Below are 26,256 nucleotides of genomic sequence, written 5' to 3' on the forward strand. Positions count from 1 at the left end.
CCAGGACTTATCTGCGTGGGATTTTAACTAAGCTCTGGCATTTGTTCGGAAAAAAATTTTCGTGATGTCAAAACTAAGAATCTTCTCCCATCTGGTCTACTGTGTAGAAATGCTTGTGATGCAAAGTCTAGAATTAGTGAAACATTGTTCTTACCTAGGCAGCACTCCAGACCAGTTTATGCACTCTACCATATGTAAAGCAGTGATTGCTTAGTGACTCAGTCAATTTACATAATTTAAATGACAGCAGAATAGGGTACCTCGTGCTGAATGTTAGACACAACTGTTCTTAACGCAATCACTGTGCCATAATATGAATTCATGAATAGCAGACGATTTCTAGAAGTTATCAACAGAGTAGCTACAGCCACCTGAAGTTCGCCGTTGGGAACGGGCTCCTTTAGAAGAGCCCCGCCCCCTCGGGCCGCGCAGGCGCTGTGGCTCCGCGCGCTCCCGGCGCCGGTGCGGAGCCATGCGCGGCTGCGGCTGCGGCTGCGGCTGCGGCTGCGGCTGCGGCTGCGGCTGCGGCTGCGGCGTGGTGTGGCTGCTGCTGCTGGCGCTGCTGCCGCCGCTGTCGGTGCCCGCCCTCGGCCCCGCGGGCGCGTCCCGTCGCTCAGGCGGCAGCAGGTGGGTTGGAGATGGGCTTCTGCCGCTGCTGGCGCCGGGCGGGCCGAGGCAGGCCAGGAGAGCGGGCCCGGGCCGGGCTCCCGGCGGGAGCTGTGGCTTTGCCGCCTGTGTTTCGCGGTGCTGTTGCCGCACCCCCGGGCCCAGGGACAGCTTGGCGGTGGGCCGGGGACTGCGAAAGGCTTCCCGGGGCTGATGGCGCAATGGCCGAGATGAAGAGAGGCTTGGCTTCTCCGCGAGGAGACAGCTGGCCGTGGGAGCTGGGAAGTCTGGGTTTAAGAAAAAGAAATTTTGGAGAGCTATGATGAGACCGTCAAACAAGTACAGACCGCGAGATGGTCTCAGCTATTAGAGAGTAAAATTTGTCTTTGCATTGCTCTTGTGATAAGGACCGGGATGAGCTGTAATATATGGGCATTTATTTTGTTTTTAATCACTTTTTCTTCCAGGGAATGTCAGAGTGATTTCCAATTACACTAACCGAGTGTCCACAAAGTTACTACAATGACAAGAGTGGCTTTCTGTAATTGATTATCAATGCAGATTGTACAGCTCGTCTAAAGTGATGAAAAGTAATACTGTATTGTGTCGTTGGCGCTATGTAATGTAAAATACGAAATGATGCAAGCGTGGTTCATTTTATAGCTGGCCGGGGCTTGTCTTTGCAGGTCTATGAGTCAGGTGTGTGTGGAAAAGTCACTCATTTTCAGAAGTAACACCCCTTATTCTACAGACATCGTTTCTGATCCTGGTGGACGTGATCCACTGTTCTGTGTGCGGTTGGATGACTGTAAGCAATACTTCTTTTCATACATTTTTTTCATAGATTGCCTCTGCTTAGGTAATATTTTTTTGAACTACAAATTATAATTGTTGCTAATTATTTCGCTACTACAGTTTCACAGAGAACATAATGAATCAGGGTCTGATCACCAAAGACAAAACAAAGCAAAATACTATTGCGCTGTTATAAGGGGTAGGGTTTCTGGCTGAGCACAATTAGGTCTTTATCAATTGCTTATGCATTATACCTTACAGAATTTGCTACATGTACAGCAGCAGATAAGGGTTGACATTTGAAGTATCCCACTAGTATAATTTTCAGAAAATGTTTTCTTATTGTGTTTTGGGTTCTTTATTTTTCATCCTTTCTTCTGTGCTTTTTTTCTTTTTTTCACTGGTAATCATGTATCACGTAGGATATGCCATTAACATTCTTTCCTCTTTTTTCTTTCCACATTGTACTTCGTTTGAGTGATTCAATGTCCAGTTCCTGGCAGTCAGTGTGATTGCTGTGGTCTTACATTTGAACACTTACCATTTTCTCTTTTGAGTTATTTGTCTGGGAGTTGTGATCCAGAGTTCCCTGAGTATTTTAGGTTGGGAGGGACTCCAGGGATTAACAGGTACAACAGCTAGTCAAAACAAGGTTAGTTTATTATTATCTTGTCTGCTTTCAGCTCTTTACAGATTTTATCTGAGCGTTTTGCATACACGGAAAAACAAAAAAAATTATGAGAGAGCTTCATAATATATAGTGTGATGGGTAGTAGCGCTAGAACTGTACTCTCTCCAATTTTCAGTAGGTCTCACAGTAAAGATTAATTTAGATGAGTTTAATCACAGCTTAAAATGCTGTCAGGCTCCTGAGCTTTTCAGCCTGTAACTTGGAATTTAAATTTTACCCTTTTCCCACACCATTCATAATATCCTAAAAATAAAACGATTTTGAATTTGTAATGTTTTGCACAGATTTTTTTTTAGTCATTGATATTTTGTATCTATTACATGATTAGGCCCACTGAAGAGGTTTACACATTTGACTGCCTGTAGCAGTTGTAGCACACCTGGGAACAGAATTAATTGTTCACATGGCCTTTTCCTTCTCTGTGCTTGTTGTTGGAAGAACATATGGGGAAGACTTTATGGGGAAGACTCATGTTATGACCTGAAGGGTCATAACAGTTTCTGGTAGAAACTGCCTTCTCTCTAGTGGCCTTTCCCATGGAAATATAGGAACACATATTTTATTCAGCTGATTTTCATTCAACTGGCAGCAGCCTTTCCAGGATGGTGTGATGAGCTGCCTTTGCCAGAAATACAATCGAGCCCTATTGAATTGTCATTGCCAGTGAAAGTGATGTAGAGATTGGCTTCATCTCATTGAAACCATTGTTAGCAGATTAAATTTTATTTTGACTTTTTCTACAAGATTAAATAGCCTTTGGTATCTAAATTTAAACAGTTTGAATATCTTACGTTTTGCTGCCAAAGGTATTTCCTTCCAGCTTTCAGGAATATATTGCATTATATAATATTGTTAACCTGTGGTAGCAAGTATTCAGCTTTGATAATGAAAGAGTATGTGATGAACTGGATCCCAAATAAATTAAATGGCTGTGAGTAGCACAATTGCGAATGTTTTCTTTTTCAGTCAAATGATGATACCCTCAAGTGATTATTAAGCAAGCTGCTCTGCATGCCTATTTTTGTGAACCTTGTAGGAGGTTAATATTCCTTTGACTTTCATCTCCTTGTAAGATTTGACTGCTTAATTAATGGTGTATTTGGATATTAAAAAGCTTTTGTTTCGGCTAGCTCTGCTCTACCTTTGATCATCTGCTCTGCCTTTGCACGGCAGAATTACATTGAGAGCTTAAGGTTCTTTTTTTACTGTTCTTTTTTTTCCCCCCCAAATCTACTGGATTATCTAAGTTCTTTTTGGTACTGCTGTAGTTGAGAGTGCTGTTGTCACTAGGATGTGTAATCCTTGAATCTTCTAAGATGCTTTATTTGAATGCATTGAAAAATTTTTTATATTACGATAGGTCTATGTGGCATGCCTTTAATAATTTGCCATTTTATAACAGTGCTTTAGCAGTAAGAAATTAATACATTATAACATGATAACCACACCACTGAATACTACCAGGTCAGGAAGATATCACTGGAGGATGCTAATAGAAAGTCTCTTTTTTTAGCATGCCTTTTGTCTCTTCATACTTACCTTGAGTTTTACCAATCACCAGTTTTACTTAATTATTTTGAATCCATTTAATGTTGCTTTTAGTGAGCTCACAAATGGGTTGTGCTTTGTAATTAAAGTTTCATGTGTGCCTAATTTGGGCATCTCATGGAAATTACAGCATATATTAAGATAGCTGTTAAGGAGTCTCATGCTTTTTGGAAAGTCACTTTGTGTATTAATGTCTGTTTCCCATGAACCCTACTCATATCATCCTGTCTGTAGAGCATATTAGCCCATTAGAAGTGTTACTATGGATTAATTAATATAAGGCACCAGCTAGCTGACAATTACTTATGTTATTCCTTTTAAAAATATTGGCACAGTATTTACTGTTATATTTTCTAGTAACTTAATATTGATGGATTTTTTTTCCCCTTTTCAAACTCTAGCAAAGATGAACTATTTTCAACAGCCACAGGATATTGAGGAATCTGATTTTGTGGAGTTCTTAGAGAAGTATGGCAGGCACTCTTTCTTAGCACCATCACAAGTTCAGCCATCATTCTCTGCTTTTTACCGTGTGAGTTGAAAGAAAATAGTAATTAGTTTGTACCTATGCTTTTACTAAAGCTGTCTGTAATGATGTCTGATGAGAACAGATCAAAAGATTCTTGTTTTGTACCTGGAAGCCATAATATCATTGGATTGTAGTATATCCTGAGTTGGATGGGACCCGCAAGGATCATCAAGTAGAACTGCTGGCCCTGCACAGGACACCCCAGCAATCCCACCCTGTTCCTGAGAGTGTTGCCCAAATGCTTCTTGAGCTCTGTCAGCCTTGGGACTGTGACCATTCCCTAAGGAGCTGTTCAGTGCCCAACCACCCTTGGGAGGAAGAGCCTTTTCCTGAAATAAGCCTTCCCTGACACAACTCGAGCAGTTTCCATGGGTCCTGTCCCTCGTCACAGAGAGCAGAGATCAGTGTCTGCCCCTTGGGAGAAAGTTGCAGAGTGCAATGAGATCTCCCCTCAGTCTCCTCCAGGCTGAACAAGCCAAGTGACTTTAGCCATTCCTTGTATGGCTTCCTCTGGAGAGGCCCTTCACCATGTTTGTAATCCTCTTTTGAGTGCACTTTATGGCTTATGTTTTGGCACCCAAAAGTGCCGTCAGGGCTCAAGGTGAGGCCATACCAGCATGCAGAGCAGAGTGGAACAATTGCCTTGCCCCTAGGAGCTGGAGATGCTGAGCCAGATGCACCCCATGACACAGTTGTCCCTCCTGGTTACCAGAGCACATTGTTAAACTATTTATCTCTCAGTACTTTCCATTCCTTAGTGTATGAAAAGTTTCTGGTCATTTGCCTTGTATTTAAGGGGTTGGACAACCTTTTAGACAAAACTGGGTGTACACAAAGAATATAGATTTGTCTCTTGCCCTTGGTCTTAGTATTCTGCTGTAACTTTGTGATTTCTCCAAATTGTCTTTTCAGGCTGGTGATCCTATCCTAATCTACTTTGGTTCGTCATCTGTACTGAGCATTCTTAGACAGCCAGTAAAAATGGGAACCAGTGGACTTTGTGTTGATGGAAATCCTGCTGGTTAGTAAAGGGGGAAGAATATCTTAGGGTAGTTTGCTTCTATTTTTATTTGTTGTCATGTCTTAACTCACCCAGGCTTCCTGGACAGTAAAAGCACAAGCTGTACTCGGATATTTACCAACTTGAGCAAGAGCTGCATGACTGACCCTGCCCTAGATGCTGCTTCCTACTACCGTGACTTCACTGTGCTAAAGGTGTATTTCATAATTCTTGCTTTTGTTCAAAATCTTAATTGTTTGACTTTGCGTTGCCTTCCACTGGGACCTCATGTAACTGTAAAACTGAAGGTATTCTGGTATGTCACACCTGATCTCCCAGTTGCTGAAGCCTTCTTGCTGAGAATGTCATGCATGACCAGTGATAATCCTTCAATTCAAACTACTTTCTAATAAATTTCCATCATTAGCAAATTCTTAATGTATTTAACTGGTACTTCACTGATACTTCATAGTTCTAATAGTTTGTCTAAAATTCTTTTGCATTTTAAACAGGTGGTTTATGAAAGTATTCCTGTCTGTTTATCAGGAAGTACATACAAGCAGTACATACTCTCAGTAAAGAATTAGGCTCTAAAATCATACCGAAGGCCACTTATTAATATTAGCTCTATTTATAGCAATATCAATTTCTCTACTATTTGTCCTGATAATAAATTCAAAGCAACCAATTTACTGTTTTGAGTTCATCCTACTGGTCTTACTGAATGCTTCTATGAAAACGTCTCCTCTCACCTTGTAGAATTTTTCTGGTTTTCCCAGAGAAAACAACATTGTAAATAGGAGTACTCACTAAGGCTGATGACTCAATTTACCTTTATATTGGAAATCTAAATCTACTTAACTAGCAGAGAATATTCTATTTAATTAATCAGATTTAATTAATCTTTTCAGGGCTTTCTTTGTCACTGCTGCCAAAATTCAGTTTTTTCTCATCTGGATGCTGATGTATTTATTTGATTGCGGAAGATGGAGTTTCAGGAATGGATCAGAGATGTGACACTTAAAAGTACCTGCATTCTGCAGGACATTAGTAGGGCCAAGCTTAAATTTGTCTTCTGGTATTTTAAAATGCCTTTTGTGGAATGTGGAATATTAATGTTCTTTTGTAATGAGTTTATGGCTTTAATCACTTGCAAACACAGCAATTTACTTAGCTTTTTATTGGTATTATAAAACGGTTTGTTTATTTTCCCCAGGTCCCAATTAATGACACTGTTATGCAGTCAATGAAGGTCAGTCTTTGCTGCCAATGAAAAGAATTTCTGCTTCTGAAGGGAGAATGGGAATGTGCTGTTTCTGAAACAAGATTTTTCTTGCCAAAGTAGGACATTAGAGAAAAAAAGGACATAAGTAAGGGTGTGTTTTTAAATGAACGGGCGTAGATAGAAATAAAGTCATGGAGGTAGCTTACTTTCATGGAAAAAGATTGGGGATCTGGAGCAGTGTGATGTGCCCCTAGATCACAACTACAGCAGGGGGATAAATCTGACTTGCATGGAACAGCAGTGAGAAAGAGTAAACAATGCACTCTCTTTTTTAACAATTGCTAACTGTTACTGTGCTTACTGTCTCCAGGTAAATGTCACTGCAGTCTCACCGCCTAGAGCTCCCCACATGAAAGACAGCACATGCACCAATGTTGTTTCTGAGGTATGTGAATCTTCTTTCCTTTTAGAGCAGCTTAACACAAGCTTAAAGTCATCAATCAACCTATTACCTTATCTCCTATTATTCTCTAAATTGGACTTTCAGGTGATCTATGAGATAGAATATAGTGGCACAAGTGGAATTCAGAGTGTTTCTGTTCAGTTCAAAGTGAGCAACATCACTGGGAGCTCCAGATCCTCCCTGCAGCAGCACTTCACTGTGCACTTCTGGGTTAGTATCCCTATCCTCCCTGGAATTTTACCAAGTTTGTAATCTGTAGCTCGTGACTCGTTTTTTTACAGATGAGACCTGCAAGGATTAGAGCTGTGTCACTGTGGTATAGTAGTAACAGAACCCAGGGATGCAAATGGTTGTAGACAGGAGGGGAGGCACTTCTGGTCTCAAGTAAACCATGCTAGAAGAAAAATCCAGGCTTGGTATTGCACAAATTTCAAGGAGTTGATTATTTTAATATGACTGTATTTGCTTGTGGTTTGGTTTTAGGTGTTTTTTGTTTGTTTGGGACTTTTTAGTGATTTTTTTTTTTTAAGGGTGAATTTGTTTGCTTGGTTTGGTTTTGGGCTTTTTGGTGCTTTTTGTTGTTTTTTTTTTTTTTTTTGTTCTTTTTGTTTTCTCTCAGTTTTTTTGCGGGGGTTATTTTGTTTTTTGTTTGTTTTGTTTGGGGTTTGGGGGGTTGGTGATGATATTGGTTTTTGGGGTAGAAGGGAAGAGGATGAATAAGTCAGCAGCATTGCCTTGTGAAGGAAATGGTTGAAGCTAGGGCTGTATCTGATGTGTTTGGCGTTTGTGAACAAAGTTACTAAATTTATTCTAGGTACTTACTTAACTTTGCCTTTGCAGCAGGAAAGAGAGTTACTTTGAAGAGGGTAGAAATCTGGGAAATATTAATGTGTGTTAAGTTCACATAAATCATGTCCATAGAGACAATATAAAATTTAGTAAGTGACAACCTCAGGGGTTGGTAAGTGTGCACTGCAATCTTGTTGAAGTTCTGCCCAGAGGCTCTTGCCAAATGGCTATTTAGAAGTGGAATGGTCCACTAGGAATCAGGGTTAAGGTAGGGTTGTTCTGTAGTTCTTCTGTAGAATTGGCCTTGACTGATCTGTTCACTTCCTCAGAGACAAATGTTGAGCAATAGCAATTAATTTTATTGAGAGCTTTCCTGGTCTTAGCCACATTTCAGGATACTGACATTCAGGGTTTTTTAAACTCCTGAACTGCAAATTAAATTGGCCAATTGGAAACAAATAGTTTAAGTAGTGTATAATAATAAGCTATTCAAAACCAGCCTACATTTACATTTTTGAGAATGTGAATTTGATCTTTGGAGATGAATGCATGTCATTGGTGCTAATATTTTCCTCTTTATCTAATTCTTCCCTTCGTCTTTGTAGACCAGGACTCTTTCTCATATGTTGCCTAGAAGTGGAAACCCTGGCTATAACACTGGAGCACCACTGTTGATTGCAAACAGTGGTGCCATGCAACATGTATCCTTATCTACTATGGGGTTTTTTTATTTCTGGTACTTCACTGTCTGGACTTTTATAGTGCCCTGACAAGGATAAGGAGGAATATCGCGTGAGTGGATTGTTAAATACAAGATTAGTGTTTATGTTTATACTTTTTTTGGCTTCTTGATGTGGAGTCTGTCAGATGAGCATATTAAGGAGTGAAAGTGATGGAAGTTGCTCACGGTTCCTGAGACACAAGATACAGTTTGGAAGGAATATGAGAACAGGCTGCAAAATCAGGTAACAACACACTCTGCAGTCATCCTTTCTGACAGCTGTAAGTTGTGGAGTCACTTGGCATGTTTTTCTGTAGTGTCTCATGTACTGCTGGGAAGCCAGGGTCCTCTGAGGTCACCAGTGGATGTCTACAGATCTTTCATATACTCCTGAGAGAACTTGAATATAGGAAAGATGGTGGGCTCCTAGAATAAGCTGAACATTGTGAAGGTCTTCTGGGACATTTTGAGGCTCTAGCGTGGCAATATGCCTTGGGCAAGAGTAGAGTTGAGAAGTGAATCTTAAAAAGTGGTTGTTTTGATGATTTGGATTGTTCTCTTGACAGGGCAAGTACAGGACACTGATGAGATAATATGGCTGAAGAGCTGTCAGTTTTCCTTATCATGCATTACCCTGCTGTATTTTTCTCCTTTCTGATGCCAATGCTTGTTGACTTATTTTAAGAGAAGAAATACTTACTGCAAAGAAAGGATGTTGACAGTGGTTTGGGGCTTTTTTGTCTTGGAAATCACTTTCTAAAATTTTCTCATTTCCAGCCTATCCCCAATACTGGAAGGCAGTAACTGTAGTTACATGCAGCAGAAATTGTACAAGGCTTTTTGGGGGATGAACAGAACAGAAGACTTTGGTATAATTGGCAGTGCTCATTCAACCCAGGCAGAAGAATGGATGACCATTCTGATTCAGAACTGCAGTGTGCAGGTAATATGAATGCAAAAAGACCATCTGTAAATATTCTTTCTTTCATATCTTTGTATTGCCTTGGGGAGGTGGGGGTATCTGGACTATTTTTATATAATGACCCTATCACTCTCAGGGGTCTTAATATGTGTAAGCAGTCATTATGTTTCATATTATTAGAATACTTAACAAAAAAACCCTCAAAAAACCCCAATAAACCCTTATATTTCCTATCTCTTTAATTCTGCTTTTGCTATTTAAATGGGCAAAAAGAGTAAAATACTGAATCCAGTGTTACATAGTTTTCTCACAGCCTTTTGGAACTAATAGTAGCTGTTTGCTTCCTATTAATTATTATTATAATCCTTTCTGCTTTTCCAGAATAGGGAGTATTTTTGTAGTATATTTATATCCTATTATATTACATAATAAAGTTAAAGTTTGTGAGCCAATTGTATTGTAATAATTGTTAATGTGTGGGGGAAGGCTAAGTGAAATGTGGAATCCAAGCGGTAAAGCTGAGACAAATTCTAATTGGAACTGAGATGGCAATGAGATGGATGTAGCTCCAAAATGGGTGGTTGTTCTGACCAGTGCTGAAGTGATTGATTCAGGTTCTGTGACCTGTATTATACAAAATATTAGACTTTGACCCAGACTTTTGGTCCTTTATCACTTTTAGAATACTATATTAAGTTGATTGGGGTATATTTTATTTTCAGGCTTTGAAGTGCACTTCCTGTTGTATGGTTCCTGTGACCCTGGAGATACAGATACTGTGGACTAAAGTGGGCCTCCTGTCCAACCCACAAGCTCAAATACTGGGTGCACGGCACTTTTACCAGTGTCACCCCCTCAAGGTATGGAATTAAAAACGCTCCCTCACACACAGAGATAATTAAAGGGGGTTTACAGATTATTTAAGAACCAAGGAATACAAATGGTCTTGAAACTAAGTAAGTTGAGATTTACTGAATTTTAGCAGTTGTCTGTCTGCAGTGGTAGCCTTTTATAGAGGAAGCTTTTTCTGTGGTCTTTTCAGTACTGTCCTCACTCAGTGACATAACTGGAAAAGGTACCTTCTTTCAACCCTAAACCATTTTGTGCCACTTAAGGACTCAATCTTTAAACTTTCAGTTATGGTTGTATAAAGTTGTAGTTACAAACATGCAGTAACTCCATGTTTATTTAGTTGTCTCTTGAAACTTTGTGTCTTGGTTTGAAAGACACGTATTTATCAAGAAAGTCAGGATCCCCTCCCTGAGATTGAGAGTGCAAAACCCTCCTCCCTCCAAATTATTATAATTTTGGAATCAGGGGATTTTAGGTAGAGATATGGGGATAGGAATGCCAGTTCTTTACTCTGTGTGTGTGTGTGTGTGTGTGTGTGTGTGTGTGTGTGTAACAAGGTGAACAAATCAACAACAGCTAGGAAATTAACCACAAAGAGACCAGGAAGGCAGTAGCAGTTCTGTCGGTTGTGGGTGCCTTTCCCTTTCCCTTTCCCTTTCCCTTTCCCTTTCCCTTTCCCTTTCCCTTTCCCTTTCCCTTTCCCTTTCCCTTTCCCTTTCCCTTTCCCTTTCCCTTTCCCTTTCCCTTTCCCTTTCCCTTTCCCTTTCCCTTTCCCTTTCCCTTTCCCTTTCCCTTTCCCTTTCCCTTTCCCTTTCCCTTTCCCTTTCTGCGTTCCCATCCCAATTGTGACAATCCACAAATTAGCATTGTTAGTAAAGACATTTTAGCAAAGGACCTACTTCCTCTATAGCCAGCAGTTATGAATTGCAGTTATTTGTAAGTGTACTAGGCTGCACATTACTTTCAAATGATGTCACTTCCCAGCTTTAGCCTACAGATTCTCTATCTGAGAACTATCCTTTAGTTCCTTTCATTATTCTTTAGAGAAACTTTTTTTTATTTAGACAACACTGCAGCACTGGAATGTTGCCTAAGTAACTGACCAGAAAACAAGAGAACCCAGGGAACCTATCCACAATATCTAATCACAGTTATATTTAGACTTTATGGAAATACAGGACATTGTAAAATGATGTAGTGTTCTTCAAGAGCATGCTGGAAATTTCTGATGATTGCCTTCTCCCAGCTGTTTAGGATGAGTTGTGTATGGGTTTTGTTCCCTGTTCTGATTTTAAGGCAGTTTTTGAAGATCCAGACACTTAAATCAATCATCTCAAGGCTTTATGTTGACTAGAGCAACTTGGTCTATTGTGTGTTTACTCATTGATAGGAAAACTTACATCAATCAGAAGTGTTGGGGAAATTCTACTTGTAACTGCTCAGCAGTGATGAGTTGTGATCAAGGACTGATCTGGCATGGAGGGCAGGAAGGGGTTAAACTGGCTGGAAGCAGGAATGTTGGGACACCTTGCAAGTGAGTGAAGTTTCCAGGTGATGAGAGAAGAAATAGCCTCAGCATTGATTTGTATCCATTCTGAAATGGGAACTGCTCAGGGGCCACCTTTGGGCAGCAGAGCAGGCCTGGGGGATGGATCCACAGCTGGCTGAAGTGCCCCATGATGCTCTCAGGACTGGTGCTGCAGGTGCACAAGGAATCTGCTCATGATGCCTCTTTGCAGACTCCATGTAGAACCAGGACTGTAACCAATGCACTGTTCATTTTTTTATTTAAGCACAGAAGTATTTTTAAATTTGCCTTGAGGAATACCACAGAAATTCCCCAGTAGGAGTCGCAGTATTTTTGTCTTAAGAGTCATAAACTCTATCTTGCAAATGTTTTAATGCTTTCTACAGAATCTTGCTCTAAAAGCAATCTTTGAAATTCTTCTCAGGGAAGTGAATGAGGTGGTAAATTCACAGGTAAATTCACAGGTTGGCTTCAACCAGTGCAAGCACAGAAGGCATGCTGCCAGTGAACATGCTCTCAGTGTTAGCATTCAGAGCTGGAAAGTGGGGCAGGGAGCAGAGTTGCTCTTTTGGCAGCTGCGTGGTCTTTAATCAGCCCAAGGTAGCCATCAAACTCCATGTAGCTCAAAGAGCTAGTGTATTAGTTTTCTTGCAGCATTCTTTTAAAACAGAAAAGAACTGAGGCCTTAGAGGTTCAATTCCCTGTTTGATCCTCACTGATGTCTTCTTCCTGAAACAACATCCTAAAATGTGAGCAGTAAATTTATTATTGTATTGGGTCCCTGCTTTAATTCATTGACATTTAGTGATAGGATTGCATCTTGTGGCAGTTTTTCCTGGTAGCAAGCACTTGTTCGAAGAGCCAGGTGAACCCTTATAAAAAATAAAGCTAGGTTGCACCTGTTCTTATTATTAACTACCTGGTATGTCTTTCCTCTGAGCAAAAGCCTTACTGCAGCAGAGCTAGAGTCACTGCTGCCAGTTTGGATGTCTGTAGCATACGATGCACAGTAGCTACTGATCTTTACTATACCCTCAATTTACCTGCTAAGTATCAGTTTTGGGAAAGAGAGCTTACTCCTCTGAAAACTTAGGACACTTAACTTTCCTGTCCCAAAGACATCATCCTTGCCCGTAATCTACTAGAAAATTGAGGAGGGGTATGTTTTTTGTATTAAGACTGCTAAACTCTGTTTCCCTTCTTGTTGCAGTTTCTAAACATGAGCATGGTACCTGTGACAACTGTCGTTACCTTCACTGACATGACAGATTGGCCAGAACCTCCAAGAGGCCAGCCCCAAATGGACTGGAAACTCCCATTTGACATATTTTTCCCATTCAAGATGGCCCTGAATGTAGAAAAAAGTTACAGAGGTGATCTGGCTGGGTATTTATTGTTGATTCTAATAATATCTAGTATTTTCTGCTTTTGGAAATAGATGGAGCCTGTATTTAAAGTTTGGTGAGTGAATTGATACATTCAGGATACGATCCCGATGATGGACTTTTGTCATCAGGTTTTTATACCATGTTGGTGATATCTATGTGCCCTCTGTTCTTGGATCAAACCTTGCAAACAGCTTGTCCTGTCATGTCCGTGCTCTCTGTATGTGAACCACCTGTGAATGTCACTGCAGTGACACACTCGAGAAATGTAGAGATCCAGGGACATTGCATTCATGAAGAACAAGGAAGAGAAGGTTAAAATGATTAGTCCATGTCTCCAGAAACCAAGAGTGCTCTGTAAACCAAGAAGTATGGAAAGAGAAGCAAAGTTCAGTTCATTTTGGAGCTGCTTTCAATTAGTTCCCTGTTCAAGAAGCACCTGATTTTTCTCTATGGATCTAACCAAACATTTAAGATACAGGAGCTCTCCTGGGAGGCCTGAATTCTTATTTTATGGGTAGTCATGTGTGCCAGTCACCCCTAACATGTCCTTGTAAGTTGGCAACAACCACACCTCTGTGATATTTTTTTAATTTTGCTTTTCTCTGTCATTTCAAATACAGATATTCAGTTGAAATTTTCATGGTTTATTCACTGCTCACATTAGCAAGTGTTCACAGAGCAAAGTAATTGTAAATGCCACATAGTCTGAAATACAGTTGAATTTTAATGATTCATCAAAACATCTTCTTTCCTGATATTTTTTCCCCTGGAAAAATGGGCCTCAATAGAATTTTTCCTAGATAAGAAACATTCACTTGCTCCAGATAGGAACTGAACTGAAAATGATAGCCCCTAAAATTCTAGTAGCGCATTAGAGAGACTTGTGAATAGTTCTGAAGCTAAAACATTGAATATTTTAGGAAAATTTGTAGGTGTATTACGAGACTGAAGCTTGCTGTAATACCTTGCCTCTGGCTCAGTCTCTGGGACCAGGAAATAAGTGTAGAAGTTAAAGGTTGTGTTCTGATTTTCTGGTCTGCCCTCTACCATCATTGAGGAAATCTGCTCAATTGTTCCAGGAAGCTAAATGGATGGTTGGATGAAAGTATACTATTTAGTAAAAGATTTTATTATTTATCTTCTTGAGATGCCGGAAAATATGCCCCATCTGATGCTAGGTACTCCAGTGAAATCAATATGAGCCTACTTTTAATAAAATGTATTGGTTGCTTTTATACCTATACTGCACATTACAACTCTGTTCTCCTCCTCATTGCAAATCTAAAAAAAAAAAAAAAAAAAAAAAAGCAAAAAAAAAACGAAAAATTTAAAATAAGTCAGGATCTCAAAGGAGATAAAACAAATAAAACAAAACTACAACCCATCTAAAAGCTTCTGGGTTAATGTCACATTATCTTTGTGATAGTTTATTAGCTAGGAACGAATTCTGTGCGTCAGCAGCTTACATGGATTGCTATTCTGTGGCAGCCCAACCAAGCTGGTGAGAACATTCAGAAACATGTGCGTTTCAGTACTACAGAGGACTGTGCTGTTACACAGTTCAGCAACAGCCTCTGATTTTTAGATAGATGTGGCTTCTCAGCTGTGCCAGTTTGAAAAGCTTTTCTCATAATACTTCTGTAGTGTATCTCATATCTTCTCATTTCCCTAATTTGTGGAATCCAGAAAATTAATTAGAGGTGACAATAACTGAATTACAGAGGGTTAGCTGGAGAAACTTCCCAAATGTCACATGTCAATGCTAAATGTGTTGGGATAGGGCGTGAATGAAAAGGATCTGACATCCTTGTTTTCTATGTTATTGAGGTATATAGGTATAACCACAGAGATACTGTTTACTCTTTGGGCTGCAAAGCTGTGAAGTTCTGTAAGAATGTATCACCTTATATTGTAATCATCTGCCATATAACCTCTAACATGTCCTATTCTCTAGGTCATATTTGGCCCCTTCAAATTTTGTCATAGCAAGAAATAGAGCTGGAAAGAGCCTTGTCAGTAACTTTGTACAGCCTGAATAAAGGCATATTCTAATTCTAGACATGCGACAGCAGTGCTTGTGGCTTTAGAATCTGCAGTGCATTTTGTGTCTGCTTTGTCATGTTGAGTTTCCCCCCCCTGCATCATCTGAAATAGTCTGTGTTGCAGTTTGGTATCGGGCAGCGTTATGACAAGTGTTACACACAAGGCAGACTCATATGTCAGATGTACAGGAATGGAGTGTTTGTGCTCCACGTCAAAGGGCAGAGACAAAACTCTAATTAGTCTGCTGCCAGCATTCTAGCTGGAGCCATCTTTCCAACATCTCTCTTTCTTGAGGCAGTAGGTCTATTTTTACACCCTCCGAGTGAAGACGATCTTTAATAGATAATTTTTAAAGTCCGTTCGAAACATAACGCTGGATTCTTTGAAATACGTGTTTGTAGATTTCAAAGGGAATTGTAGAGGGTGGGGCGGGGCCGGAAGTGACGTGCCGCGGCGGTGACTGAGACAGCGGGAGCGGGGCCGCGCTGGGGGGAGCCGAGCCGGGCAGGTGGGCGGGGCCGCGCTGGGCCGGGCAGGTGAGCGGGGCCGCGCCGAGCCGAGCCGGGCAGGTGAGCGGGGCCGCGCCGAGCGGAGCCGCGCCGGGCGGAGCCGAGCCGGGCAGGTGAGCGGGGCCGCGCCGAGCCGAGCCGGGCAGGTGAGCGGGGCCGCGCCGAGCCGAGCCGCGCCGGGCGGAGCCGAGCCGAGCCGGGCAGGTGAGCGGGGCCGCGCCGAGCCGGGCAGGGCAGCGCCGCGCCGAGCTGGCCACAGCAGCCTCGGCCGTGCCCGCAGCCGCCAGGTGGGCTGCGCTGCGCTGCGGGCGCGCGGCTGCGGCTCGGCCCGGCCGGGCGGAGGTGGCCGGGGGAGCGCGGCGGGCCCTTGGCGAAGGGGCGGTCCCGGGCTGCCTGGCGCCGCTGTCCGTCGGTGCTGTCGGTTCCCCTTCCGCGTGGAGAACCGGGAGCGGCTGCTGTGTCGCTTGTGGTGGAAGGCTGAGGGCTCTGAAGGGAGGGGAGAAGCGAGCTCAACCTTACAACTGCCGGAGTGCACCCGCACGCCGGTGTCTCGGGCCCCGCACACTTTCCAGAGCCGTATAGATTCGGGGTCGCTTCTTCTCGGCGGTGTCAGAGCGTTACTGCTGCGGGGAGTTTACCTCAGTGTGAAATCGCAATTTGATCCTCTGCGAGCAGCAGACGAACTGGTAAGAGCTGCACGGACCTCCTCCACCTGGACATCTCTGAGAGCAGAGCTGTTGCTCCTTGTGGTTTCTTTTTCCTTGCCGGTCTCTTGTGCCTACTTAAAAGATTTCTCCATGCCCAAAGAAAATATTTAAACCCTCCTAATACTTGCATGACAGCTAACAGTCACTCGCTAGGTTTTTGACCCCACTTTATGATAAGCCTGTGTTCTTCACATACTGTTTCTTCACAGTAGACAGAACAGGATCAGATTAGAGGTTTTAAGTAACCTGATAGCCCTCTGAAGAGAGTAATCAAACTCTAGATAATGGAGACTTAAGCAAAGCTTACTTGGTTTACCAAATTATTTGATACCTATTTCTATACTATGCAGTCAAAAGTTTAATTTTTTCAAATGAAAAATAACTCAAATATTTCCATATGCTTATACATTTTTTCCATGTGCTTACACCTCTGCCGACTCTAGACCCTAAAGTTGATGGATACTTGGAGTGTTTACCTTCTTCCTCTTCCCAGATTTGGTCTTGAGGATACTAAGAAGAAATTTACAAAGGGTTAAAATAAACTGTAGTAAAGTATTAATGTTTAGTCACTTGAGAAACAATATTACTTGTTCCATAGGTGAATATTTTTTGTTGTGTAAACTGCTTTGCTGATTTATTTTTTTGCTGTATCTCCTTGCTCTTCTAAGCTACTGTTTTGTCACAATTGTCATAAAAATTGTGTTCAATCGCAAAGTAACCATCTTTCAGGTTTAGCTTCAGTAATTCTTCAGCTGTTCTTATTGCATGTTGTGTTACTAGGAATACAAAAGCAATGATATTTTTATTTTTTTCTGCAGTATCTGGGGATGAAAACATCTGAGAGTCACTGTGCATGATACTTTGAAAAGTCAGTTCAAGATTTAGTAGGAAAAAAAAAGTAAATAGAATGATAAAAATTATTGCTTAAGGACTGAAATGCAGAATAAAAGACCATGTTATGCCAGTATATGAATCCTTTCTTCATCCAAATTTGAGTATTCTGTTCTCTACTGCAGTTGTGACGCTCCATTGGCTAGCATGCCGCACTCTTTGGGCTAATCAGGGAGGTGGAGGAAGAGCAATGGAGATCATTACAGATATATGAAATAACCTTGATATAAGGAAAGCAAGAGAATTCTATGCTGATGTATTAGTGGCAGTGTAGTCTAAGGAATTACTGTGCTTCTCTCTTGCTGCTGCTAATATTCACCTGTATACATGGTTGGGTCAGTTAGTCTCTGATCAGAATATTATGACAATCAAGCTGTCTTGCTTGGGGACAGGAATTGCAGCTCTGATCAGAAGGGGTGTCAAAACTAGTGCACTTCTGGTACTAGAGTTTTTCAGGAACAACTCAAGCATGACAATCAATAGAGGAATGAGGAGGTAGGTCCACTGCAAGTCTGTAAAATCATCAGTGGTATGAAGGTGAGTAATCCCAGTTTCCACAGAGCTGGAAACCAGGAGAGTATTCAACTCAGTTGTGATTGCCTTCTTGTCCTATGCATGTACTTTACCTGGGCATCTGACAGACTGCTGTTCTACCTGTGAGTTTTGTTTTACTTTCTTTGTTCTCCTAAGTGATATCTGGCAATTGCACAACCAATTGCAATGGATGTAGGGAAACTGGAACAGGACTGGGATACTAGCTGTATCATCTTTACCTTAATAGCTGGTGGAACCTGATGTTTTGCTGCTCAGTGCTCAAAACAGGTAGAAAAAAGTAGCAAGACTTGATTGAGATGTTAGGAGGAAGGAAGTGCTTGAAAGATGCTAATGAATCCTATCTTGAGGTTTATTAGTGGTTTAATCGTGCTTGATTAACCTGTCATTATGTTCCTCAGAAAGCTTGATTAAAGCAGCTACACTGTGTGATTTGTTTCCTTATCTTTTCTCTTTTTTTTTTCTTTTTAATTAGCTGGGGAATAAAATATTTGCACAGAGATGTACTTGTGTTTCCTGCAGTTATGTGTGAGATGCAGGTAGGTGGACTGAAGCATGTGTGCCTACAAATATGGTTATTACCATCAGGATAGTTCCATGCTTTTTCTTGAAGATGGAACTCTCTTTAAGATTACTGAAGTTTCACTACCTTAACCTGTCTGAAACAACAGTTTTATGTTGCTCACTTCTCAGTATACTTGCATGGTACACTGAGGTAAGTAACTGCTGACCATGTAGGAAATCTAGGATACCCTGCCTAACAAGGATCCTTCTATAAAAATTACTAGTTTCATGTGGCGAATGAAAGGGCTGATTTATTTTGTATGCATTTTCTCTTACAAATTTACGTCTATTTGAGTATCAGAAAAAGAAAAGCTGCTCCCCAGTATCTGCAGTGGTTATGGGGAACCTGCTTTTTATTTGGAAGCACAGTTTAAACAAGTTGTACCTGCTAAAAATTGGCCAGGTGACCTTAAAATGAGAGCATTTCCATTTCTTGTTAGCTATTCAAAATGAATCACAGAATCTTCAGAGCTGGAAGGGACCAACAAGGATCAGCAAAGCCCACGTCCTGCAATGCTTGACTTACTACAAAAAAAGGCTTGTCTTAATTAAAAATTTTTTAAAAATCAACTGCTGTGATATACCTTTAATCACTATTCTGTTATTTTGTGAGTGACCAACATTCTGGTGTAGTCATTGGTTTTATTCTGCAGTTGCTAATAATTGGAGTGGGGAAGAGTAGAGAGCACGACACTATGATGATTAAACCAAGTTTTACTTCAAGTAAAGATCTCCAGATAGTCTTCTAACATAGTGATGACCTTATTCTTGGGGTCTGTTTTTTTTTTTTTTGTTTGTTTGAGGTTTTTTGGAGAGAGAAAAATGGGGAGGATCTTGTGGTTGGATCCTGAAGTCAGTTTTGGGGCTCTTGATTTTAAGAAGGACGGTGAGAGACTAGAGTATGCAGAGAGGGGAATGGAGCAGGGGAAGGATGTGCAGCACAAGTCTCATGAGGAGCAGCTCAGGTAGCTGAGGGAGTTCTGCCTGAAGAAAAGGGGGCCCAGAGGGAAACCTAGCTCTGTACAACACTGGCAGGAGGATGCTGCCTGGTGGAAGTCTAGCTGTGTTCCCCAGGAACCAGTGACAGGATGAGAGGAAATGGCCTCAAGAAGCACCAAGGGAGGTTTAGGCTGGATATTCGCAAAAATATCTTAATAGAATGGGTGGTTAGGCACTGGCACCCTTTCACTGCCCACAGCATTGCTGGGGTCACCATCTGTGGAGGTATGTAAAGCACCCAGCAGTGCCCATGGCAGCTGACAGTGCTCTCCCTGCCTCTGTAGATGTCACACACGTAGGGTGGATAGCGCCGCCGTGGTTGAGGACTGGCTGCCTCCAAGGCCGCTGTAGGTGGGGGTTGGTGGACTTAATGGTGTTAGGTTTGTGGTTGGACTCAGATGATCTTAAGGGTGCTTTCCAAATTCCTAAATGTGTGCAGTTCACATCTACTGTGTGCAGTTCTGGTGCCATAACATAAGGAAGATACAGAGCTATTGGAGAGCATCTAAAAGAGGGCTGCAAAGATGGTGAAAGGTCTCCAGGGAAAGCCATACGAGGAGCTGTTAAGGGCACTTGGCTTGTTCAGTCTGGAGGAGACGGAGGGGAGACATTGCACTCTGCAGTTTCCTCCCAAGGAGCAGAGGACTCTCCCTTTCCTCCAGTGACAGGACCTGAGGAATCCGCTGGAGTTGTGTCAAGGAGGTCTTATACCGGACACCAGGAAAAGGTTCTTCCCCCAGAGGGTAGTCGGGCTCTGAACAGCCTCTCCAGGGCCGTGGTCATGGCCCCAAGGCTGACAGCGCTAAAGGCGCATTTCCACAAGAGTCTCAGGCGTGGGGTGTGATGGTTGGGCCTCTCCTATGCAGGGCCAGGAGCTGGACTTGATGATCCCAGCGGGTCCTTTGGTGCTTAGGATATTGTGTGGTTCTCAATTACCCCGATTCTCTTAATTTACAAGTGAATTCAAATGGGATATAGTAGGTAAGTGGAGAGCAAAACCAGCACTCTTGCACTTTTGAAGAGGTTTGGGCTGCAGTGGAGAAAAGAAAGCATGTAAACGGCCTAAGGAGGTAAAGGCACTCAGAAGATTGGCTGCGGATCCCTTTCGTCTGTTGTCTGCACCAGACTGCGAACGTGTGAGAGCGGGGAGAATGCAGGTTAAGGGAGGCCGCTGTGGGAGATGGCTCAGCAGCCTGTGCTGTGGGTAGTGCTGTCTGGACTAGTACAGGGCTAGACTAAACAGTTGTTAATGCTGCAACTTGCAAAGGCCAGGATTTTGTGCTGCAACGTGGAGTGGAATTACATCATCTGCCGGTAGCGCGGGGGGAAGGAGCGCGGGCGGGGCGGCTGTCGGTGACGTGGCGTGGCCGCTGCCGCCGCGGCCGCGGATTGGCTGCGGCTGAGGCCGCAACAGGCGGGGATTGGCTGCGGCGGCGGGAGCGCGCCCGCGCGTGGCGCGGGGCCCGCGCGTGGCGCTGCCGTGGCGCTGTTGTGGTGGTGGGAGCTGGTTCGCAGGCTGGCTCTGGCAGAATGGGCTGACACCGAGCACGTTCTGCCCTGGGAGGCGCTCGGCAGGGGTCCGAGGCCAGGACGAGGGGCGGTACTGCCGCGACCGCGCTGTACCGCTGGATGCCTTCTTGAGAGAAGGGAATCGCATGGTACTCGCTGCTTTGAATTGCCTCTTCTTTGTGCGTATACCGTCGGTAGATCCCGGGTGAGCCTATATGCCGTCTTCTCTAAAGACCACTTATTTGAAATTTTCCTTTATTTTAGTCAGTTCTTCTGAGCTGACTTCCTTCTCGGAATGTTTCTAGGGTTAAAGTTTGCAAGAAGAGGTGCACATCAATTTTTTTTTTCTCCTTGCAAAGTTTCAGTTGGTAAAGTAATGAAGCGGTTTAACTTGTAAAAGCCTCTGAGTGTTACAGAGGACTTAAAGTTTGTGTTGTGGGAAAGACTTCATAGAAATTGTGGGTATTTGCTTTGAACTTGGTTTTTCTCTTTTTCTGTGCTTAAGTGTTTTGCAAAATAGTTTTATCGATCGAAGTTTGATTTCCGGATTTTTTTCACTTGTGGAATGTCTTAACACTCGGGTATTTGCCTTTATATCTAAAACTGTGAAAACAGTTTATTTAGTTTAATTTAATCAATTCACTGCAAATAATTGTGGGCATGCTGTGGCTCTGCAGCCAACAGACTGAAAAAGCAATAACAGTCTTGTTTTTCAAGGGACAAGTTTTAGGATTTGAGATTGCTGATTGCTTTGGAAGGTAGCTAAGTCCCTCTATACTGATCTGGAACAGCATCTAAATGTACTGTTGCTACCTCATAGCTGTTTTTAGGATAATAAATACGTGAAAACTAGGTCATAGTATTGCTTTCTATGAGCAAGGATAACTTGCGTTATTCAAAAAGATAATAGGAAAATAATATTTTTAAAGGTCATGTTTGGAGACTAGTTTGTAAGAATTAGGTTTTTCTGGTAAGGAAAAAAAACTAAGCTGATGCTAGGAGGAATACCTGAATAATGCATTTTGCTTTTTTAAAATTGCATCTTCCAAGTAAAGCAGGAAAGTTCTATTTTTTTAAAAAATATTTTTACGTATACACCTTTTTTATTTGTTTATCACTGAATGTCAGAACCATTCTAGCTATGGAAGTGGTGGAAATGTGAGTAGAATGGAAAATAAGGATTGAAATTGACTTTAAATCCTTGATTAAGTGATAGGAAAGAAATTTGATTAGCCTGAAAGAAAACCTGTACTTTACATCATATCGTAAATTGTGCTCTGTCTGTGCTTTCTGAGAGCATTCATTTCACATACTGACACCTGCTGCTGCTTTAAACTCTCTGATTTCTTGTTAACTTGGTCTCCTTGCCGTTTCTCACAAGCTGGTTTCAGAAACATGCTATTCTCTAATCTTTTTCCTTCAAAGGATGCACACTGCCTGACGCTTCTCACTCTTCATTGTCTGCCTGCTTCTAGCGAAGTTGTCTCCGGCAAAGGGGAACAGGAGACAGTCTTCCGGAAGGACAAGGTGGCTCTTAGTTGCAAGCAGCCTGTGGTAGAATGTGAAGTGGTTCTCCAGCAGATCAGTAGGAGCAGCTAAGGAGATGGCACAGCTTCATCTGGCCAGTGCGGGTCTGTGACATTCTGTGGCAGCAAAGTGCCAGGTGGGGGTTATTACTACAGCAGGAGCTGAAGGTCTTACAGGAGAGGTAACAGGAAGTGTCTGGAGGTGAAACTTCAGATAGAGTACTTGTTTCTTGCTTTTTATTGTTTCTGTCCATTAAGGGGCATAGTCTGTGAGAGGGAGCTGAAGGGAAATGGGCAGTTCCACTCAGGGTATTTGTGGTGGAAGGGGTTCTGGATAAAGAACTGGTGTTTGCCGGCGCATGTCAGGAACTGCTAGATTTTGAGCATCTCTCTGAGACCCAGCTAGGACCCTCTTGAGAAGACAGTGTCTGACAGCAGAGGTCGAGGCGAGCTTCAAGGCAGAAGGCTGAAACATGAATAGTGGGAATTGTGCAACCCTGGAGGCAGGCGCTTGAGATGCCTGGTAAGGGTTCAAAGGGGGAATGTCTAATTAGTACTCTTCCCCAGCTTCTTTAAGTTTACCCTGTTACGAGAAGAAAACTTTGACTACTTGCTTAGTTGCATGATCTTCTCAGAGTCCTTTGTCTGCCTCATCCTGGCAGTGGTCAGTATTGCCATTTCAGATGAAATGCAGAACTGGAGGGACACTGCAGATTAATATTGTTAAAATGCCATACAATGTAAGCTTTACTAGACAAAACAGGAGGAACATTTATGTGCTGGTGGCTGCCTTGTCTAATGTAGAGGTGTGTATTTTGGTAAGGATTGTAATGAGGGGTAATAATACACTGATGCAGGGTAATGAGGCCTCTTTAAGTGTTCATATACATGTATGCCAGAACTGTCAGTGCTGTAAATGTCCTGGTATTTGTAATAGCAGCAGTTACTGTAAGGTCTCCTTGTCCTCTTTTCAGTGCTTTCTCTGTACCATAGTTTGTGCAGTTTTGTTTGCTTTATTTCAGTGGTGCTGGAAAATTGATTGAAAACAAGTAAAGGAAGCAAAGGTTTATTAAAGGGAAGGAGAGGTTTTGTGTTTTAAATACTGTCTTGGGAAAACTGGATTCTTCTTAATCTCATTTGTTTCCTTGGTGAGACTACATGCATTACTTGAACTAAACCTATTGTAGGAAATGGCTAATTGTGTATTCCTTATTTGTGTACTTGCTGTAGTGAATTTTAGAGGTAGAGGAATCCTGGGTGTTTACAAGTTCAGTCAAGGGAAGCTAATGCCAAGTGCTTCAAAATTTATGTCCTTACTTGTAATCATGGATAACATCTTGTAATTTGACAGTACTCAGGGAAAAGTGAATGAGCATATTTCCTATATTGAATAGGGCTGAGATTTATGAGAGGTATAGTAGATGCTCTGTTGTGGGGTGTACAGAGAAGTCTGTATGATACAACCTCTCTACTTTTTTCTTTTTCTTCCAGGCTTCTCCATGAAAATAATATTACTTTTATCCATTGTGGTACATTCACTAATAATGTTTTTCCTTCTCAGGGAGTCATGTTTTATTCTTTACCTTTATTAAAAATCTGGCAGCAGGTAGGGAAGAGGGGCTTCAGTTCTTCTATATCATAGTCCCTGTGCAAATTCTGCAAAATGGAGAATGGGCATGAGGAAATTGCATTAAGAAGGTACAGGAAAAGAGTTGGACTGGGGGAATGGACGAGGAGAGAAATACAGATGGAAAGTCATTGATATTTAACCAGTTTTCTCCCTTCCTCCCTTCGTTTTAACTTGCAGATATCCTTTGCAGAAGGCATCTCAAAATGTTGTGTCGAGCTGCTCTGAGCCCTCTTGTCCGTTCCCCTGGATGGTGCTTTGTGTTACCGCCCCATGACATTGCAGCCATTTCCCGTTTATGTATGTATGAGAGAAAAGCACACATTTCTAAAATGTTGGTCAGTTTGCGTCTGGGCATGCCTATGTTCTTTCCTTTTTGTTGAAAGGAAAATCATCTCCTTAACATCATTCAAAACTTATGGTCTCTGAAGTGAACTGTAGCTGAAGCTCTACTTTCTCAATGTTACTTTCTCTCTTTATTATATTCAGCTGGATGTCTGAGTTACTGTATTTTTCCTTCTGACAGGCATTTCAAGAAAAAAAATTAGTTGTAAAAATACCACTGCTGTAGAAGTTATTTCAAACTCATACATTCCCAGAAAACAAGATCTGGTTATGTCTGCTCCCCCATCTGCATTTTCAGATGTCTTGAGTAAAGCAAAGAGCAAAACTCAAATTTACTTGGATTAAATTCAAGTGGAAAAATGCATGCAGGAAATCTGAGTGTAAATATGTAGGTACCCAGTAAATAGTTCTTCCTTGAAAACCTAATTTAAGAGAACCATTCAGTATCTGCTTGATTAGTGGTCTGAAACACAAAAGGCAAGGACAGATAAACTCTATTAGATCAAGAGAGTTAATCTTTGCATGCAAGATTAGTTTTCCACTGTCTGTATATTAACAGTTTTCTTTATTAATAACTATGTGAATTAGATGTTAAAATCTTGAAAATTCTAAACTTATTATTTATGAACTGCAGCTCTTTTGATTTCAGTATTTGTAATATTTCTAAATATTCCACATTTTCTGAAGTCAGTAATTTTCACAGTATTAACTATGAGAGGTTTTTTCCAAGTATTGACCATATCCAGCAGTGAAGCAACTCTTGTCACTTTATCAGTTGTGATCTACAGCTGGAGTGGTCTTTTATCATGGGGATTTTTTTTTTTTTTTTCTGTTCTCTGCTTTTCTGTTTGTTGTTTTCTATTTGTTGTCCACATAATTTTTTCTGTTCTGTTATGCTTGTGTGTTTTGAATTCTGCCTCTTTACTCTTGAGAAGCAAGCCTTGTGCTTGCTACGTAGAAGGATCTGCAATGCCAAATACTTAAGTATGTTTCATATGTGTCTCTTTCTTTATTAAAGAAGTGAAACTGTTGACAGTTATGGGATATAAAGAGTGGAATCCTACTTGTCCTACTTGTAATCCTACTTTAAGCCTACTTGTCCAAAACCTGGACTGGATGGCTATGTCAGTTCTGTCCGGTCTCCGAGGGTCTCTTTAGGCATGAGACCTCCCCAGAGAGGACATGCAGGTGGTCAGGAGACTGGTTCTTCTGGAGTCACCAGCAAGCTGGAGACAACCTTGTGTTGTTTCAGGGCTGTTTATTTATCTTATCTTTTAAAATGTTTCAGTCAGCCCGACACAAGTCTGCTCTGCAGAGCGACCATTACAGACGATCCCTCCCGTGGGCTGTGCCAGACCTTATATAGCTAAAATTAATTCTATATTTACAAATTCTTTCCAATGCCATGCAATCTCTTTACAATGTCCAGTTCTTTCCCCATCCAATCTGTGGCTCCCAGGATGCAACTTCAACATGGAGGGCATGAAGAAGAAGGAGGAAGAAGCCCACCACACCCAGGATCCTCCATTTTGAACACATGGCCCTTAGTATAAACAGTTCAAAAACTTACTTATTCTACAATCTAATATTCTAATTTATACTCACTTTCATATTCATTGCTTCTTCCCTCAGTGTTGGCAAACCCTCCCAAAGAGCCAAATCCAGCCCCTGCAGTTCTTGGACATCACTCGGGGGTCTCAGAAGGGTCTGCCAGGGGGGTTTTTGCATCCCCAGAGGAGCCAGGGAGATACCCTAGACTCCCACAAGTTCCTCCCTAATTGCATGTGGAGCAAGTTAATGGGCTTGTATCTCCAGAGATATTTTGCATGTGTAATGTGGGAGATGATTTCACATCTCAGTCCAGTGTAAAATAACTAAAAAAATGTAGATTTATGCAGCCACAGAGCAAGATTAATGATTAGGACTT

General features: G+C 41.8%; 2 protein-coding genes across 10 annotated transcripts in view; both read left to right on the top strand.

The window, feature by feature from the left end:
- The first annotated feature begins 524 nt into the window (after nt 1-524).
- Nucleotides 525-13,797, top strand: TCTN3 (tectonic family member 3). 5 transcript variants are annotated; one of them, XM_079312124.1, is made up of 13 exons: nt 531-627; nt 1,293-1,414; nt 4,042-4,172; nt 5,082-5,190; nt 5,266-5,384; nt 6,386-6,421; nt 6,765-6,839; nt 6,942-7,067; nt 8,252-8,347; nt 8,514-8,611; nt 9,145-9,310; nt 10,012-10,149; nt 12,880-13,797. In XM_079312124.1, the coding sequence occupies exons 2-13, from the start codon at nt 1,297-1,299 to the stop codon at nt 13,105-13,107; spliced, it is 1,440 nt and encodes a 479-aa protein (XP_079168250.1). In that variant the 5' UTR covers nt 531-627; nt 1,293-1,296; the 3' UTR covers nt 13,108-13,797. The 5 variants fall into 5 exon arrangements, with proteins under 5 accessions (XP_079168254.1, XP_079168253.1, XP_079168250.1 ...); XM_079312128.1 differs by lacking the exon at nt 5,266-5,384 and having other exon boundaries at nt 525-627; XM_079312127.1 differs by lacking the exon at nt 4,042-4,172 and having other exon boundaries at nt 525-627.
- A 2,090-nt stretch (nt 13,798-15,887) lies between these two features.
- ALDH18A1 (aldehyde dehydrogenase 18 family member A1) overlaps nt 15,888-26,256 on the top strand; it is a 31,585-nt gene continuing 21,216 nt past the window's right edge. For 2 of the 5 annotated variants that reach the window (XM_079312322.1, XM_079312323.1), the window contains exons 1-2: nt 15,888-16,295; nt 24,165-24,284. In XM_079312322.1, the coding sequence (XP_079168448.1) occupies nt 24,191-24,284 (94 nt within the window). In that variant the 5' untranslated portion in view covers nt 15,888-16,295; nt 24,165-24,190. Of the gene's footprint in view, nt 16,296-20,867; nt 21,200-21,738; nt 24,285-26,256 lie in introns of those variants that run through there. The other 3 variants (XM_079312320.1, XM_079312324.1, XM_079312321.1) reach the window with 3 other exon arrangements.

The sequence above is a fragment of the Erithacus rubecula genome, assembly GCF_903797595.1.
Source record: "Erithacus rubecula genome assembly, chromosome: 9".
Lineage (NCBI taxonomy): Eukaryota > Metazoa > Chordata > Aves > Passeriformes > Muscicapidae > Erithacus > Erithacus rubecula.